The 19,284-nt window shown below is 39.0% G+C and overlaps 1 protein-coding gene and 2 long non-coding RNA genes across 8 annotated transcripts in view; 1 reads left to right on the top strand and 2 right to left on the bottom strand.

The window, feature by feature from the left end:
• LOC141557317 (uncharacterized) overlaps positions 1-18,083 on the bottom strand; it is a 36,694-nt gene extending 18,611 nt beyond the window's left edge. Inside the window, exons 1-2 of the long non-coding RNA XR_012486762.1 lie at positions 17,696-18,083; positions 15,767-15,790 (exon numbers count right to left, since the gene is read on the bottom strand). This is a non-coding gene — a long non-coding RNA (uncharacterized LOC141557317). The remainder of the gene's footprint in view (positions 1-15,766; positions 15,791-17,695) is intronic.
• The window catches only part of BCL2L1 (BCL2 like 1), a 45,420-nt gene that overhangs the window by 24,810 nt on the left and 1,326 nt on the right, over positions 1-19,284 (bottom strand). For all 5 annotated transcript variants that reach the window (XM_074292805.1, XM_074292803.1, XM_074292802.1 and 2 more), the window contains exon 2: positions 18,384-19,040. In XM_074292805.1, coding sequence (XP_074148906.1) covers positions 18,384-18,932 — 549 coding nt within the window. In that variant the 5' untranslated portion in view covers positions 18,933-19,040. The remainder of the gene's footprint in view (positions 1-18,383; positions 19,041-19,284) is intronic.
• Positions 1,630-17,342, top strand: LOC141557316 (uncharacterized). Of its 2 annotated transcripts, XR_012486760.1 has the most exons (5): positions 1,630-1,711; positions 1,970-2,121; positions 9,416-9,470; positions 15,357-15,423; positions 17,061-17,342. It is a non-coding gene; the product is annotated as an uncharacterized LOC141557316 (long non-coding RNA). The 2 variants fall into 2 exon arrangements; XR_012486761.1 differs by lacking the exons at positions 9,416-9,470; positions 15,357-15,423; positions 17,061-17,342 and adding an exon at positions 3,122-3,320 and having other exon boundaries at positions 1,660-1,711.

The raw sequence follows: 19,284 nt of genomic DNA, 5'->3' as shown, positions 1-19,284 counted from the left end.
TTTATCAAACTGTGCATACCCTTTGACCCAGCAGTGCTGTTATTGGGATTATATCCCAAAGAAATGCTAAAGAGGGGAAAGGGACCTGTATGTGCCAAAATGTTTGTGGCAGCCCTTTTTGTAGTGGCTAGAAAGTGGAAAATGAATAATAGATGCCCATCAGTTGGAGAATGGCTGAATAAGTTGTGGCATATGAATGTTATGGAATATTATTGTTCTGTAAGAAATGACCAGCAAGATGAATACAGAGAGGACTGGAGAGACTTACATCAACTGATGCTGAGTGAAATGAGCAGAACCAGGAGATCATTATACACTTCAACAACAATACTGTATGAGGATGTATTCTGATGGAAGTGGATATCTTCGACAAAGAGAAGATCTAATTCAGATCCAATTGATCAATGATGGACAGAATCAGCTACACCCAGAGAAAGAACACTGGGAAATGACTGTGAACTGTTTGCATTTTTATTTTTCTTCCCAAGTTATTTTTACTTTCTGAATCCAATTCTTCCTGTGCAACAAGAGAACTGTTCAGCTCTGCACACATATATTGTATCTAAGATATACTATAACATTTTTAATATGTATAAGACTGCCTGCCATCTAGGGGAGGGGGTGGAGGGAGGGAAGGGAAAAGTCGGAACAGAAGTGACTGCAAGGGATAATGTTGTAAAAAATTACCCATGCATATGTACTGTCAATAAAAAGTTATAATTAAGAAAAAAAAAAAGTCTATTTTAAGCCCTATCCCCTGTGGGAGGCTTTGCCTGACCACAGTACTCCATTCAGATTTTTCCTCCTGATTTTCTGGAACTGGAATGTAAAATCCTCAAGGATTTGTAATTTTCACCAATTACATGTGGTACTTCAAAATTTCAAAGAGTACCTCATATGCAGCAAGTGCTCAAGAAGATTATTAATTGATCTCACCCCACAGACCCAAAGAAAATAAAAGCTTTACAGCTTTTGGAATCAGAAGGGAGCAGCACAAGAGGCAATCTAGTCCAATCCCCTGCTTCAAATAGGCAAAATGTTATAATCCCATTTTATAGTGAGGCTGAAAACTAGGGAGGCTAATTGAGCATTGTTTTAATAGTTGTCTGACACTGTCGACATTGTCTACAACTTATCTTACAGTAGTAACATGGTGTGACAGTGGAGAAATAGAAGATAAGGCTTTTTTCTAGTGTAGGACTCCTATTATGCCATTGTTCTCTTATAGAACCTTTCAAGCAGAGCTTGCCTTCTCAGGCTGTCTCCAAATTTAGAAATTAATATAATGGTTTAAAACAAAGAATATGGGTTCAAATACCTGTCCTAGGCAGTGGCAGGTCATTTACCTGTCACTAAGCCTTAGTTTTCTCATCAATAAAATGGGATGGAGATAAAAATATCTATATTCCCTACTTCAGAGAATTGTTCCAAAAATTGTAAAGCACTACAAAAAAAGGAAAGTTATTAGGATGGGAGAATTGTGTCCAATAAATGTACCCCTTGGCTAGGCAGACTTTCTATTCTCCAACTTCTGAGGAGAGAGGGTAAGAGAAACTACTCTCTGCTCCTGTTACTCAGCAGTACCATGATGTTGATTCAACTCTATGATGTCACTTTTCACAAAATCATAAGTAGCAGCTGGGGGTGGGGGGGAGAAAAGGAAGCTGTGCTCTAGTAGTTAAGCCTGGACATGTCTGTGGAAAGATACTAGGTAACTGTGTGGCTTCTGGGTCATCTGGGGAGCCCTCACTGGAATCTGGGGTCATACTCCTAACCATGGAATCTAGCTTATGCCCTGGAGTTTAGAGCTGAGGAACATAAAGGTGGTAGGCTCTGAAACCTCAATCTACGTTTGATGCTATAAAAAAAAACAGGACTTTCAGAACTGATCATAGTCAATGTTATTCCAAGGTGTTCTAGCTCTAACCCATTCTCTCTTTTTGCCTCCCCCCATTTTCTTTCTTTAAAGCAAGGATTTTCTGATGTCTCTGTGGATCTCAGGAAACATATGAAGGGCATTTCCATTAAACAATTATGGTATAAGTGAAAAGGCATTGGACTTGGAATCACAAGACTTGAGTTTGAGTTTCAGCCCCATCACTAACTCCTCTGCAGTCATTGGTAAGTCACTTAACCTTTTCAAGCTTTAGTTTCTTATCTGTCAAATTATAGGGAATGTTTTTGTTCAACTCTAAAAGTCTATGATTTGTATCCTGGAATATATTCCTATACTCAATCTTTATTATTTCTACCTCTAGCAATCAATCAAGTTTCTGACAGTGAAAAAGTAATTTTTAAAAAGCAGTAATTATTACTATGATACTTAAGGACCACCCTGGAAAGTAATTCTCCTCTTATTATAAAGATGAGGAAACCAGGCATCTTAGAGAGCTAAAAATGCTTTGTACAGGATTCCAAAGCTAGTTTCTGAACTTTGAATACAAGTCTCTTGATTACACACCCAGGGCTTCTTCAACTACACTACACTGGTTAAATGGAAGTTGTCTTTCTCACTGTGATCACCTAGTAGAGTTATTACTATATTTCTTTATAGTATCCCCAGTGTTCACCACATGGTGTAGCACAGGGTACATTTATATGTACTTAATAAATGTTTAGTTGACTTCAAAAAATATTGGCCAGCTAACTGGCTCATGCAGGAAGAGGAGGGTCTTTCCCAGAAGAGGAACCTGTGGGAAATTCTGTTCTCTGATGCTGTGCCCTGGAAGTCCCCAGATTTCCCTCTTCATGGCTTGGGATACTAATATGGAATCCCACCCCAACCCCCACATGTATCTGAGATGCCCCCTCCAGGTGCTCCACCAACTTCCTCTGGTCTGGCTTCTTGCCTGTTCCTATCCAACTCTCTCAGTTTCACTGAGTGGCTGCCAGCCTCACTCTTGTCTGCACCTGCTGCTTACCAGTATTTGAAGATCCCTAATTCCTCCCAATATTTGACCTGGAATCCCCTGACATACACCAAAAATTGTATTTTTGGACCATTCACTGGGACTTTTGGTTGATGTGGACACATATGACATTCTATCTCCCTCTGGGAAATATGAGAAGATTACATTTTTTTTTTAGGGTGAATCAAGTGGTTTTTTTTTTTTTTTTTCAGAGTTAAAGCCAAGCAACTCTACAAAATGTAATCTGGAGGCAGCATTGATAAGAGTCAAGACTCCCACTTGTCAGGCTGGCCTGTGTGGGAAAATCTAAAATCCAACATGCAATATCTAAAGAAACTTCATCTCTCACAGTGTCCATAGCTGAGATACAGAAATAACAGTATCGTATACTTATAAAATGCTTCAGACTTTCTTGTGCTTTCATATTTGCTCATTTCATCTTCCCTGTGAGTCCTGTAAGGTAGGTACAGCAGGGACTTAAATAGGAAAACAGATGCAAAGGTACCACATGACTTGCCTCAAATAACTCTACTCAAAAACACCAGTCTTGCAACTCTTAGTCCAGTGCAATGAACTGGAAGACTCCTCTTCCCATAACTAAATATCAATCACCCAAAGCTGGCTTTATTCCTTGAACTAGAAATCTGCTATGGAAATTAAGACTGCTGTTCCTCCCCAAAAGAGACAAAACAAAAATCATCCTTGAGGGCAGGGACCATTATTTTTCACTTTTTTATCTCCAATAAATATTTAATACAATGCCCCACAAATAAAAGGAATTTAAAAATCAGTTAATTAATTTATCTAACCCAAATTAAACATCTACTGTATGTAGACTACTGTGTTAACAAAGAGGGATAACCAACAATATAAAATGCTGCAGAGTTGAAAGAGAACTAAGACTGATAAAAGGTCACCACATGGCATTTGGAGATTCCACAAGTAGAGAGAGCAATTTCTTTTGGGTGCTGAAGGCACAAGACAAAACATAGTAGCTTGAAGTAGGGAGCTAAGAGTTGAGAACATTTACCTTGCCAGCCTTATCTCATTCTACTCATCCTTCACAAAGCCTATATTCCAACCAAACTAGACTTGATATCTGTTCTCCCCTCCCTCCAACACATCAAAGCCTATCAGCTATAGTGCCTTTACTCATGCTTGTCTAGATCAGGAATATCATGCTCATTTTTCAAAGCCTAGCTCAAATAAAGCTTTCCCTAATTCCCAAAGTTTGTAATTACTTTTCTTAATCAGAATTACTCTCTACTCCTTTTTTTGTACTTATATGTGTATTATATTTATTATGTCTAATTTCCCAGCTGAACTATAGGCTCCTTGAAGACAAGCCTTTTTTTTTTTTTCCCTTGGATCTCAGTGCCAAGTGAAATTTCATCTACCACCATACATTTCTATACTGCTTAACAATCTTAAAATCATGTCAAAAATTTTATTAGTTGAAGAAACTGGGCATGTTTTGTCCAAAAAAGAGGGAACTCCTTTTGGTTATATGTGGGTTGGACTTGGTCACTGAGGTCCCTTCAAATTATAAAATTCTCTGACCTTATTTAATTTTCAAAAATTAGAAATATTCTTATCTTTTTAGAGATGAGGTGATGAGCTTAGAGAAAGAAAACAACTTGCTAATAAACTGACATCTGGACCTTAAACTCATATTTTTAAATACAGTAATATCCTTTACACTATATCCTACTGAAAGGGAAGAATGGATGGAGGAAAACAGGTTGGCATGAGAAGTAGGGTAAAGACTGGGTCCTTTCTAAACTTTTATTTCCCCCAAAGACAAATACAGTGTACTGCATATAAGTATGCACTTAATAAACATTTGTTGATTGCCTGGAATTAGCAAATACCATCTATTATGAACTTGAACAGTAGCAAGTCTTCCTCAGCAGAATTCGGGAGACAGATAATTTGAAAAGAGGGGACTAATAGCAGTCCATGAGATATAGGCCCCCGTTACACTAAAAAATGATCATCTTTTTAAGCTGGAAGGATCCTTGGATGTCAAGTCCAATTCCCTCATTTTATAGGTAGAGAAATTAAGGCTCCAAGAAGTTAAGTGACTTTCTTAGGGATAAAAATCCAAGTCTTCCTGACTTGAAGTCCAGTGCCATTGACACTGGGTCATTCAATAACCTCTCACAGCTTGCTGAAGTCAAGGCAAAAGCTGTTATCATCCTTAAGGTAGTAGGAGTCCTTTTGTTAAAATCTCAAGGGATAAGATGTGTCAGCTGTGTTGGCTTCTCCTTAAAGAGAACTGGAGGGGACCAATTGTACTGGGAGGGAGGTATGTGTCTGTGATCTCTTCAGGGGGGGAATCAGAGATAAGAGGAAGGAAAAAATCAGTTTTAGGAAGTCCACTACTGTTAGGGCTTATCCTGTGCTCTGAAAGATGGCTAGCTGTCCACTGAATATGATCTCTCAGGACTCCAAGACCCTTTTCTTAGAATTTCAAGATGCAAAAAAGTAAAGATGCATACAGACTAAAATGAACCAAGCAGGCTGTTTCTAAGCATAGTAACTAGGTCAGTTGACTCCTAGAAAAGCCAGCTGGGGGGACTGGGAGGAGTATAACTTTGAGGGGCCCCCAAAGCTCTTTGCTTCCCTTCAAGCCCTGCCCCTCCTGAAACCTACACCTGTTCTTCAACACCCCCAGCTGTCAACGGTTGCCACCCTCTTCTCCCTACCCCATGGGCTTGCCTCACCATCAATGGGCTGGAACTGTTTTTGCTTGTATGGCAAATTACAGTTATCTTTATGTGAGCCCTTCAAAATCTAAACTGCTTGTGGTTTCTTAACCCCTAGGGGTCTGGGCTAGCCAAAGAGAGAAGGTAATAGACAAAGACTTTAGAATTTAGGGTTCAATTCAACATCTTATGTACCTCCTATAGGACAGGTATCATACTCGGTGCTAAGAAAGTAGAAATGAAAATGAACCACAGTACTTGCCTTCAGGGAGTTTACAATCTAATAAGGTGGGATATGACATGCATACACTCGTGCATGCGCACAAACACACACAAAAGTGTGATAAAAGGCAAGGTGGTATAGTAGAAAGAATACTAGCTTTAAAATAAGGGGACCTTGGCTTCAAAACCTAGTTCAGAACCTACCAATGTAACATGACTTAGTTAACTTAATTTCTGTCATTATATTTCTTCATTTATAAAATGAAGGTAATGATTCTTGCACTACCTATCTTATGAGGCTGTTTTTAAGAAAAATATTTGTAAATAAAGTGTTGCTGAAATTTGAAGTAGTATATTATCATGAGACAAAAGAGAGATTCATGCAAAATATCCCAGAAAAACCAGAGTAGAAAATCACTTGCAGTTGGAGAGATTCATGGAGAAGTTGGTACCAATTACTAGTTTTGTTTTACTCAAGGCAGCAAGCAGTTTGGGGGACTTTAGGGATTGCCAAGGGCTCCATTACTAGCATCACCACAGGTGGCAGGAAACCAGGTGATGTTTACCCTTCTTTGGCCAAGTCTGTCAAAGGGCTACAATCCAGCTTCTGAATCTGCACCTGTGATTAAGGGCCTAGAAATAACAACTTAAGTGACCTACCTGATCTGCAGGTGCCTCTGTTTGCTTCCCTTCCAGAAACCCAGAGCTGGACAGAAGCCTTTTCATTCTAAGCCTCCGGCTGTAAGAGTCTCTCTTCCCCCTGAGCTGACTCCAATGCAAAAGTATGCCAGAACAATAACCAAATCTGCCCACTTCTTTCTCCACTGCTAAACCTACCTATAGACTTAAACCCAAATCTTCAGCTTGGCATTTGGTTCCTTCCGGGATCTGACCTCTTCATTCCCCCTACAGGTATCATTCCCACCTGAGTTCACTATATTCTTCCCCTATGCCTGGAAGGCTATCTCTTCTCTGGATCTATCCTTAATCTTTGCCTTCAAATTGGAAGAACATAGGATAGTTTACCTCTCAGATCTGTGGAAAAGGCAGGAATTTGTGGCCAAAGAAGAACTGGAGTTCATACTGAACACAAAGTAGATAATTTTGATTACATTAAGTCAAAAAGTTTTTGTTCAAACAAAACCAGTGCAGCCAAGATTAGGAAGGAAGCAAACAGGGAAAACATTTTTACATTCAAAGGTTGATAAAGGCCTCATTTCTAAAATATATAGAGAACTGAATCAAATTTATAAGAATTCAAGCCATTCTCTGATAAATGGCCAAAGGATATGAACAATTTTTCAGAAGAAGAAATTGAATTTCTTTCTAGTCATATGAAAAGATGCTCTAAATTACTAGTGGTCAGAGATTAATGCAAATTAAGACAACTCTGATACTACTACACCTCTCAAATTGGCTAAAATGATAGGAAAAGATAATGACAAATGTTGGAGGGGATGTGGGAAAACTGGGACACTGATACATTGTTGGTGGAACTGTGAATGGATCCAACCATTCTGGAGAGCAGTTTGGAACTATGCTCAAAAAGTTATCAAACTGTGTATACCCTTTGATCCAGAAGTATCACTACTGGGTTTATATCCCAAAGAGATATTAAAGGAGGGAAAAGGACCTATATGTGCAAGAATGTTTGTGGCAGCTCTTTTTGTAGTGGCCAGAAATTGGAAACTGAGTGGATGCCCATCAATCGGAGAATGGCTGAATAAATTATGGTATATGAAGGTTATGGAATATTATTGTTCTATAAGAAATAATCAGCAGGGTGATTTCAGAGAAGCCTGGAGAGATTTACATGAATTGATGATGAGTGAAATGAGCAGAACCAAAAGAACATTGTACATGGCAACAAAATTATAAGATGATCAATTCTGATGGACATGACTCATTTCAACAATAAGATGACTCAGGCCACTTCCAATAGACCTGTAATAGAGAGAGCTATCTGTACCCAGAGAGAGGACTATGGGAACTGAGGGTGGATCACAAGATAACATTTTCATTCTTTTTTGTTGTTTGCTTGCATTTTGTTTTCTTTTTCATTTTTTTTTTTTACTTTTTTGGTCTGATTTTCCTTGTACAGCATGATAATTATATAAATATATGCGTATATTGGATTTAACATTTTTTTGAACATGTTTAACACGTTGGATTACTTGCCATCTACAGGAGAAGGTGGAGAGAAGGGGGGGGAAATTTGGAACACAAGGTTTTGCAAGAGTTAATGTTGGAAAATTATCCATGTATATGTTTTAAAAATAAAAAACTTTAATTAAAAAAACCCCAAAACCATTGCCTTCTTTCCTTTGTATCATGACTCACTTTAACTATACTTGTAATATCCTTTTTTCTTTCTTTTAAATTCCTTTCTATCCTTTAAAGGCTAATTCATGTCACACTTAAGAGATTTCTTAGATACGCCATTCTCATTGTCATACATCCTCATTGTCTTCACCTCACATTATATATATATAAATGCATTAAACTCTATGAGGGCTGTGTTTCTGTCTTATTTATTTTTGGGAAAAATAAAATAAAAATAAAGAATCAGGACCTCAAGTTGATTCTCTTCCTTCTCTGACTACTTCAACCCAGCACATGGACCTTTGCCATTCCTAAATTCCTTAAGTACTTGGGACTCTTTATTACATTTATTATATTTGCCTTTTAATCATGTTATACATCAACACGAACAACATACAGTCTCTAAATTGATTATTAAGAATTTGGTGTAATGACTGAATATTAAACTTCTTTTAGAGTCCACATGACACCTATCTTTTGTTCATTTTTCATTTGTATCTGATTCTTCATGATCCCATTTGGGGTTTTCTTGGCAAAGACACTGGGGTGGTTTGCCATTTCCTTCTCCAGCTCATTTTCGAGATGAAGAAACAGAGACAAACAAGGTGAAGTGACTAGCCCAGGGTCACTTACTTACACAATTAGTTAAGTATCTAAGTATCTTAGACTAAACAACTAGTCTAAGTATCCTGAACTCTAGGCTGAGCATTCTCTCCAATGTATTACTTAGTTGGCCTCTACACCTACCTAGAACAATGTTATGGAAAGGCTTACTACATATGTGATTAATTAAATTGAACCTGTAGCCCAAACTGATAAAACCCATTTTACTGCTCCTTCTCGGTTTCTTTTCCTGGATCTTCATCCAGGTCACATTAACTAACCATGGCTGTCACATAGGGCTCTTTCCCTCTATTCTTTTCCCTCCATACTATTTTACTTGATCTCACCAGCTCCCATGGATTTGATTCTCTATGCTGATAATTGTCTTCTACTTATTCAGCCTTAACGTCTCTCTTAACCTTCAGTCACATTTCTTAATTGCCTAGCAGACATCTGGAACTGGATGTTCAATAAACATCTTAAACTCAACATGCCCCAAGCTGAATTCATAATTTTCCCCTTCTTCCTAACTTTTCTATTACTTTGGGAGGCACCATCCTCCTCCTCTCCTAATCACTGTATTATTCCATACTTGAATTGAGCAGGTACTTGATACAACCTGAAATGATATCTTTATATTTTCTCTTGCAGATGCTGATATCTGATGATACCTGTAAACTCTCTGAATGGCTCTGAAGTAATGGAGGTAGGGAGTAATGTAAGATAAAGTCACAACAGCTCAGAAATGTGAAAAAGTTTTTAAGCATAAGACTGCCCTTGCAGATTGACAATATCAGAGCTATTAACCAAAGCTGAACAAATGTAGTGAAAAACACACGGCATTCTGTAAAATTATATTGGTGGCATTTCTACCCCATAAACTCACCCCAATCTATCCTCAGATTGTTAGCAAGTTTTCAGTTAACAAAAAGGGTAGACACTCTAGAACCAAGGACCTACTGGAAAGAAAATGAGATATCTGGGGACTCTCTTAAGTTTCTAAGTTTCAATGGAATCAGTGCAGAGGTCAACATTAGGGAAGAGAAAAGAGAACCGGATTCTTTGGAAGGAATACTATATTTCTGAACAGCATTCCTGATCTACATTGAACAAAAACATATAGGGGTAGGTTGGGAAAGTGAGTTTCTCTTCAAATAGATCAAAGAATCTGAGAACAATGTAAATTCTAACAAAGTCCATAGCAGTATAATTTGCCATCATCCATTAGCTATCCAACAAAAGAACTACTTCACTCAGCTTTCTGACCCATTCTGGGGGGGGGGGGGGGGAGTTGGGAGAACCTCAGCAGACTAAGTTTTTATCTCTTTCTTTGCCCTCTGGTCTCCTGAGTCAAAATTTTTATCTTTCAAATGTAATCCTTAGGTGGTCCATTAACAGTTCCTTTGGATGACTGATTAGTGGATGATTTAGGGAGATACAAATGGCACAAGTAACTCCCTTGGATTAGCACAGTACAAGCTGGAATCTTCTGAGTGACAGAACCAAAGAGAATCCAGGAATACTGAACCACATTGCAATGTGGTGAGGGGCCTCTGACACAAAGGTTTCAGCTAGAACTTTTTTCAAAAGAATTGAAAGGACAGAGGCGAGTTCATTCTCTGGCTCATTAGTCATTCAACAAACATACATTGAGCAATAACTTTACAAAGTTTTCTGCTTGGTGTGATGGTACATAGTGAATATAACACAGCCTCTGCCAATAGAATATAAAGAAAAAGAAACAAATAAGACCATGCATAGACCAGAAGGGAAAAGCAGAGGGGACAGAGAATCCTTGGGCTAGGAGGAAACAACTGGGGGGATGTGAGGGGAAAAAGTACTAAGTGTTCAAAAGAGAGAGTGATGTTCAAGGGACTACTTTTCAATTTCCACTTTCTCGTCAGAAGGAATTCTGCCATTTAGCTGGGACAGGAAAGTGGTTATGGAAGTCATTGCAATGGTATTTCCTGACAGGCTTCAGAAAAAACCCTCCCATTCTGTAGTCAGCCAGCAAGGGCATTATGCAATGAGCCCACTTTCCTATTGGAATGACAGATAAAATCAAGATTTGATCCTGGCCTGATAATCCACAGCACTGGCAATGGATAGAAGTTCTAAGTCCAAAGAAGCAAGATACACCTATAATCTGGGGACAAAGTCAAGAAAGTTGTCCTCTCTGAAAAAGAAATTTCAAGAATCACACCTATGAAGTTTAAGCCTGGAATAACCTTAAAGGTCTCATCCAATTCCCTCAAGTCTTTAGAATTTAATGATTTGACAAAATCACAAACAGTGAGCTGATTATATCAAGGACTAGAACCTGCTGGCTTCTGGTTCAGAGAATTCTTTTCCACACTTATGTTGTCTCAATATATAATGAAAAAATTAGTTGTACTCTTCCCTTGCACTGTAACTTAGGATCAGTTTATTTATGAGATTAATTTGTTTCTTCTGAATTAATAGAAAACATAATATAAATTTATTTTAAAAAGTCATATAATGTTCTGTGTTAGTCAGTGCTTAGTATGAGTTTGCTAAGTACCCACTATCAGCCCCATACAAAACAGAGTAATGAAAAATACCACAGGATGAGTGACAGGCATGAAATCTAAGAAGATTATGAAGACTGTGTTGCTATCTCCAGCACTATCCTAAAGATAATTCTTTTCAGTCAGTACTGTTAGAAATAAAATGCTGAACAGTTCAACTGGTTAAGCCACACTAGTTTAATAAAAACATGGAAAGAATATCCAATTTCAGGAAAAGCAGTAGACAGGCACAGTCATAGCATTTTAGTAGAATGTGAACTGATCCAACCATTCTGGAAAGCAATTTTGAATTATTATGAATATAGTATAATTTTTAACTAAAATATTCTTTTGATCCTGAAACACCAATACTAGTCAAATACTAAAAAAGTTAATTGTAAAAAATAAAGGTCATATTTATAGCAAATATTCATTACAGTGCTTTTGGTAGTTAGCAAACAAATCAGAAGCTAATCAGCTAGGTAATGGATAAAAAAGTATTTGTGGATACACATGTGTAATGGAATATTGATGCATAGAAAAAATGATGACTATGAAATTTTCAGAGAAGCAAAGAACTATATTGAATTGATATAAAGTAAGCAGCTAGGTGGCATGGTGGATAAAGCAGTAGGCTTGGAATCAGGAAGGCTCATCTTCATGGGTTCAAATCAAGACACTTACTAGCTGTGTGACCCTGGGCAAGTCACTTCACCCTGTTTGCTTCAATTACTCATGAAACAAGCTGGAGAAGGAAATGGCAAACCACTCCAGTATCTTTGTCAGGAAAATCTCAGATGGGATCATGAAGAATTGGGCATGACTGAACAATAGCAACAAATTAAGCAAAACCAGGAAAATAATATACACAACGACAACAATGGTAAATGGAAAGAACAACACTAGGGCTTTGAAATCATAATGATCAAATCAGAGCCCAAGGAAGAGATATGAGAAATCCTGCCCCTCCCTTCTTTGAAGAAAGGTACAATTATGAGGACTGAGTCTGAGTATCAGATTTTTATGACAGTTTTTGTTGAACTTCCCCAATTGTTTTCTCTTTAAAAAAAAATTTATTTTAAAAATGGGGGGGGGAAAGAAGGGTGACCAATATTGAGAAATTGGTAATATAAAAACAAAAACTAACAAGAAATTTTTAAAAATCCAACAAAAAGAATATCCAACTTTCTATCATCTACTTTGTTAATCAAGGCTCCTTCTGTGATTAGTTATTTTGTTTCCTAAGTGAACTTTCCATAAGCAAGAGGAATTTTTAAGCATGAGTTCTTTGGTCAACTGTACCCATCAATAGAAATGAGTATGTATTTTTTTAATTAAAAAGTTTTTTGTAAGCTAGTGAACTAAACTGAATCAATTCTGATCATCCCTGGGAAAAAAGATAAAAATTAGTTTCAGAACCTGAAAAATTGAGTACCAGACCCTGGAACCTATGACAGGTCAAAATGATCTTTCCTACTCTTACACATTACATTACAAAAAGGAGGTTCATCCACCTAGTGGGACTGCTGTAAGATGGGCTAGCTTTCCTGCAAGCTAGGAGTAAGAAGAAGACAGGTTAGACTGGAGAGAAAGTCTAAGTCAGAAGTAAAAAATTCCTTCCATAATTTAGCTGGGATCATGTTTGTGGGTATTAGATTGTGATTTCCTTGAAGGCAGGGACTGTTTTTGGCCTATTTTTAGGAGCTTAGCATAATGCTTAGTACACTGTGAGAGGTTAATAAATGTTTATTGATTAGTAGTGATGATACTGATTTTCATGAGGTAGACCACTCAAGGATAACAGTTTTGTTTCTGCAGAACAATAGTTCACTGGAAATCACCCCAAAATCTACCCAATTGTTTGAAGAAACTCCCTATAGGGAAATACAACAGGCAATAAATACCATTGAAGGAGGATTCTTAAAACATACTGGTACTGGTACATAATTTGGAGTAAGAGAAAGAGTGGGAAGAAGGTGGCAGGAAAAATTAGTCATCTAAATCAATCTGCTGACAGTCCAACCCAAAGAAGTGATACTTACCAATTCCTTTGGAGAATCCCTAGAAAACTTTTTTTCAAAGATTCTCCAAAGATATTTAGGAAGTGCCCACCTGATAAACTAGTTGCTGTGGGGGCTTTGTGGAGTTCAGAAAATCCTGTGATGCTAATAGAGTTTTAAAGAAATCTCCTAAAAGTAAATGCCCAGCAAGCCTGGCAGTCAATGGGGAAGCACCAGTAACACTTCCGCCTCCATCATAAAACCTGAATGAGATGTTCAAAATTTCCAGGTTTGGGGTTTCTGATGGGGTTTCCCTGAGAAAACCACAAAATTACCAACAGCTGCCAAGAAATGCAAAAGAGTTTGTATGGTAGCACTAAAGGAGGGAAGTCTACAGGAACTGAGAGACCACAAAGCCAAGAAGCCCAAGGGCAAGGTTCTAATTTCTCCATCCAAAACAGTAAAAATCACTTGCATTTACATAGAACTTTATAATTTATAAACTCTTTCTTCACAACAGCCTGGTGAGAGATAACAATATAACTGATCAGGTTTATCTCCTTTTTACAGATAAGAAATCTACCTCAGATTTCTCACAGAAGGTCATAAACCTATTCTCTCAGTAATGAGTCTAGAACCCAGGTATTTTGATTCCAAGTCTAGCAACTACACCCACCTTGGTTTCACAAAAGTCTGTTATGCTGAAGAATGCCCCCAAGAATCTCTTCTTAGAAGATCTTAAGTTTCCCTAGATTGTCATCTTGTTGTCCCCTTCTTCCAAGACTCAGATCTTGACTTAATCACTGGTACTGGGGCATATACAGCAATGACTCAATTTGCTTCATGAGTAATCACTTAAAAGTGTGAAACTTGCTTTGGGGAAGCAGGACAGCCAATTCTGTAGGAAGAAAGGATCTTACTCCATAATTAATGCAGAGGCATTACCCTTTAATCTACACCCATTTATTGGAGTCTTCTCTCTGCCCTAGATGCTACATATTATCCCATTTACAGGGAGAAGAAAGCAACTAGAGTTTCAACATTTCACTTAAGTTATAAACCAAGCAGATAGAATGGCTAAGAATAGAACCTGAGGAATCCAAAATCTCAATTCTTGGCCCATCCACCTCCTGACCCAGTCACAATTACATGGAAATAAACTGAACATTCTTCCTCACTATCTCCTCATACCTATCCCCACAACCTCCTGCACAGACAGAACTCCCAGTTAATTTTTGCCAATTATAAGGGGTGAAATTTTAGGAAAAAAAAAAAGTTCAAATGAGAGCATAACCAACTCTGAAAATTAACACTACTCCTCATCCTTCCTGAGTTAGACAGAATATTATTAGCAGCAAGGCTCTGGGCTCTTCCTGACCCATAATGCAAACATTATAGGTTCTAAAGCCAAAAACAACTTAAAGATCACCTCATGGAATTCTCTTGATTTTACATGAGGAAAATGAGGCACAGAGATGCAGAGCACAACAACAGAAAAAACAAGTTAGTCAAAGATTTGGGTTTAAATTTTAGGTTCATTCTTTACTGTCTGTTGGGGTTTGGGCAAGTCACAACCTCTTTTGGACTTCAGTATTTTCATCTGACCTAGGGATTGGCCTAAATGATCTCTAAAGTCCATCCCAGTTCAAATCCTACCTAAAAATTATTTATTCAAGACATTATTAGTCTCTTTTCATCTGACCTAGGGATTGGCCTAAATGATCTCTAAAGTCCATCCCACTTCAAATCCTACCTAAAAATTATTTATTCAAGACATTATTAGAGTCTTTTCATCTGACCTAGGGATTGGCCTAAATGATCTCTAAAGTCCATCCCAGTTCAAATCCTACCTAAAAATTATTTATTCAAGACATTATTAGAGGTAGTAGCTAGCTAAGCAGAAATCTCAACCATCATCTAAATTATAACTCTCAAATAAACTCTCGAACTTCAAGTGTTCTTGAATTCTGCAGTTTCCTAGAAGGCCAGGATTGTGTGCCCATGGAAAAGGAAGATCTTTTACAGAGGGATTTTACTTGAGGTTTACCCTTCTTCCCTACCTAGGGCTCAACACCCTGATGTCAAGACCAAGATTGGATGGATCAGTAAAATATACTACTATTCAGCAAAGGTACAATGGTGGGATGAAAAGTGCACTGGGAGTTAAGAGACCCAGGTTTGTTTCCCCTATTCTGACACTTACTGTGTGACCTCAGGCAAATTTGCTTCCTATCTTAGAGCATCAATGTCTTTTAAAATGAGACTGCACTATAAGATCTCTAGGGTCCTTACCAATTGTAAAGGCCTAGAGTATAAAGATTAGCACAGTGGCTTCTCAGTGAAGCAATTTTAGTACAAATCTTGGTAAGATTTTAGTTTTCATGCTAGGCAAAGTGAAATGAACATTAGCTTTGGTGTCAGAGGACCAGACTGGATCCTAACTCTGCTACTTATTACCTGAATGGCCAATTTACCTCTTTAAGTCTTAGTTTCCTCATCTGTGGAAAAAAAAAAAAAGTATTAACTAGATGACTTCTGAAATTCCTTTTAGCACCCTAAAGAATAGATCTCCAGAGCTCAAGTAAACTTATAGTCAACTTCAGCCTTCAAGACTGGTAGGAAAAATAGGTTTATGTCACCTTGACTGATCTATGATAACCTAAGAGAGAATGATTATCTAGGAAGGCAAACGTATGAATATTCTTTGTCCAGGCCTGAAAATTGTGGATGATCTGAGTAATCAACTCATCTTCCTTCAGTTAACTTCTTACTGCAAAAAATGAGAAATGATGCTAAAATAATTTAACTCACCCATCCCCTTTCTCATGGAAATAACATCTGAGGTATCAAGCAAGGGTTCAATACAATATACTAACTAATTATAATAAACAGTAGTTCCCATTTCAAGGGAAGAGAAAAAAAGGGAAGAAACAATACAAACATTGTTTGATGTTTCTGCAGAGGGGGACCATCCAGCTTTCTCAATGCCTTTGGGCCCTAAATCTAAGGTAGCATATTGAAAGAACATAACGCCTGATACTTAGCACAGTATTGTCACACAGTATGTGCTTAATAACTGCATACTGACTGCCTGTTTAGCACAGTGCCTAGTATATAGTTGGAACTTGCTCATTTCCTTCCCTTTCGTTCCCCCATATAGATTTTATTCTTGGTAACTTATATACCCCGAGGAGAAGCCTAGACAGAGCTCTGTACAAGCAGAGATCCAGGTGATCTTTCCCTGGCTGCTGATTGGCTCTAAGTGGTACAACCCATGGGGCAATGTCACAATAGGACAAGGGTCGGAAGGAAATGGTACACATTCCCCACCAGAAGTTGCCACAGAGGATATATCTGAGGCAAAGGAATCCTGTTCCTCCTGTAATCAGCTGAACAAATATTTGCCCCAAAAGACAAGCTAAGCAGGAGGGCAAGCTGCACAACCAACAGGAACTATTTAATCATTATCCCCAAAGGAGTTCATTTACAGAGTAGATTTCCAGGGCTGGGTCACAGAGTAGTTAGGGCCCAGTTCAATCCCCTCCCTTTAAGTTGGAAGTGGAAACAAGAATATAGAGAAAACAATAGATAGCTATGTAAAGGCCAGGAGAGGTCTTGGACAGGCTGAACAGAGATGAGTGATCCCTTTAAAAACTTCAGAAGGCTCAAAGTATAGTTCTGAGACCGACACACCCTGGGCACAGCCTTGGAACAATCACATTCTTTACATTCCAGAGTCCATGGTACAGTAACTCCCTTTCACCTCAGCTCCTTCAATCAATCTTGTAGTCTTGAAACTTTGCTGGATTTCCTGAGGCTCTTGAGAAGTCAGCAAGCTAATGGAATAGTTGTGCCTGCTCCCAAGCAATGAGAGAGAAAGGAAGATGGGCTAGGATAAGCCTTTGGTCCCACCTGCCACCCTTCCACAACTTCACTACTCACTAAAATGTGTGATGTTTAAGTCACCTAACCTGTCTGCACTTCTTCCACATCTACAAAACTAAAGGATGGTATTATATGCTCCCTAAATAAAGTCCTTTCTCCAAGTCATAAGATCCTATGCTAAGTTTGGATTTTATTCTTCTTAGGCAATACAAGGCAAGTAGGAAATGAATAAGAGTTGCCCTTCCCAGAAAGGAGCAGAATTAAGTGCTGCTTCTGGGAGATGAGATAGGGGGAAAGAGTATGGGAGTTCAGCTGCTGCTTACTAACTGGCCTCAGGCAATGCTCAGTTTATACACAGCATGACACAGCAAGAGCTCAGCAAACCCAACAGGATCATGTGAAAAGTTGCAAATAATGAAGAATTACAAAGCAGTGTTAGGCACAACCAGAATCCTGAGGAGCACAGCCTGCTTTATCCTAAAAACCCATACCCAACTTTAGATCGATGAATCTCTTACCTGGCCAGGCTCACTCTGCTCTAGTCCCAAGTCTAAGGAACTTTCTTCTGCTCTGGTGGAAAAGTGTGATATAGGACAAAGAACGGGATTGGGGCCCCCAATAATACTCCTATTAGAAGCCAAAGTTTTTGATGTATATCTTGGATCTGCCATGAATTAGGAATATGATCCTAGTCACGTGATTTGACTTTAATTTTCTCATCTGTGAGATGAAAGGTATTGAAAATTAGATTATACTGGAAGGACCTTACAGCTATAAATCCTATAATCAGTTTATGAAAAGTACAGGTTAATAATTGATTTTACTTGCAAAATGAACAGAAACTTGAGTTTTCAAAGAAAAAAAAAAAAAACTCACCAAACTTCCCTTGCCCTGACAGTTCCCAGGAGAGAAAGAAATTACCTTTCCTTGTGACAGTCACCTCAGGATGACCAGTGGACTGCAGAGGCTCTCAAAGTTTCAAAGCTTAGCCTGACTATTCATGGGACCTCATTTCTAGACAACTGCTCCTTAGGATAAGGACACTAAAATACCAATGGTGGTTGGCTATTCACATGGTCCTCGATGTCCACAATGAATGCCCAACACAACAGTTTAACTTGTACTACAAGTCAGGGAAATGTGGGGAGGTGTGTCCAGCCAGAGCCTAGGGAGAAAGGAGAAGCACAAAGGGGTCCCTGTCCTTACCCAACCGCCATTTTCTTGGATCCATGGGTCTAGGTGGTCATCCAAGTAAGTGGCCATCCAGGAGGTGATGCGTGCTACCAAGACTTCCATCTCTTTATCCACGCTTTCCACACACAAGGCCCCTCCGAAGGAGAAGAAGGCCACAATCCGGCCCCAGTTCACCCCATCCCGGAAGAGTTCGTTCACTACCTGCTCAAAACTCTGATAGGCCGTCCCCGGAGTGATGTGGAGCTGGGATGTCAGGTCGCTGAACGCCCGCCGGTAGCGGAGTTCAAACTCATCTCCTGCCTCCCTCAGAGCCTGCTTCACGGCAGCCACGGGAATTGTCTCATGGGTGGCATCCAGGCTGCTGCTGTGTCCTGTGGCCCCACTCCCTGCCCGGCTGTCAGCAGGGTGCCAAGAGGGGCTGCCATTCACAGTACTCGGTAGCTCTGTCCCTTCTGGGGCCTCAGTCCTGTTCTCATCTTCAAACTGACTCCAATTGTATCCCTTCTGGGAGAGCTTGTAAGAAAGAAAGTCCACCACTAGCTCCCGGTTACTGTGAGACATTTTTACATCAGGGACGGCCGATCCAGTTCATTGTCCAGAGCACCTGCTCTCTGAGTCTGGGGTCTGCTTGACAGCTCTCTTCTGAAATTCTGGGCAAAAATGCTGGTTCTGAACAGAGAGAGAGAGAGAACTTAAGGAGGTGGGGGAGAAATGCAGGGGCCCCCTCCCCCCTAGTATCTTATTCACCATCCAGAGGTTCTAGGTTTTCTGACAGAGCTCAGTAATTTTCCATCTATCTTTCAAGAGGCCGGGTCTGAGTTAAGACATAAAATCCCCATCTAGGAACTGATCCTCACACTGGGCTCTCCAGATTATCATCTCCTCTCGGAAATGCCCCGTCCGCACGCCCCAT

The sequence above is a fragment of the Sminthopsis crassicaudata genome, chromosome 2 (genome assembly GCF_048593235.1).
Source record: "Sminthopsis crassicaudata isolate SCR6 chromosome 2, ASM4859323v1, whole genome shotgun sequence".
NCBI classification, from domain to species: domain Eukaryota; kingdom Metazoa; phylum Chordata; class Mammalia; order Dasyuromorphia; family Dasyuridae; genus Sminthopsis; species Sminthopsis crassicaudata.
The sequence above is the reverse complement of the archived record's forward strand: the minus strand, read 5'-3'. Positions and strand labels throughout refer to the sequence as shown.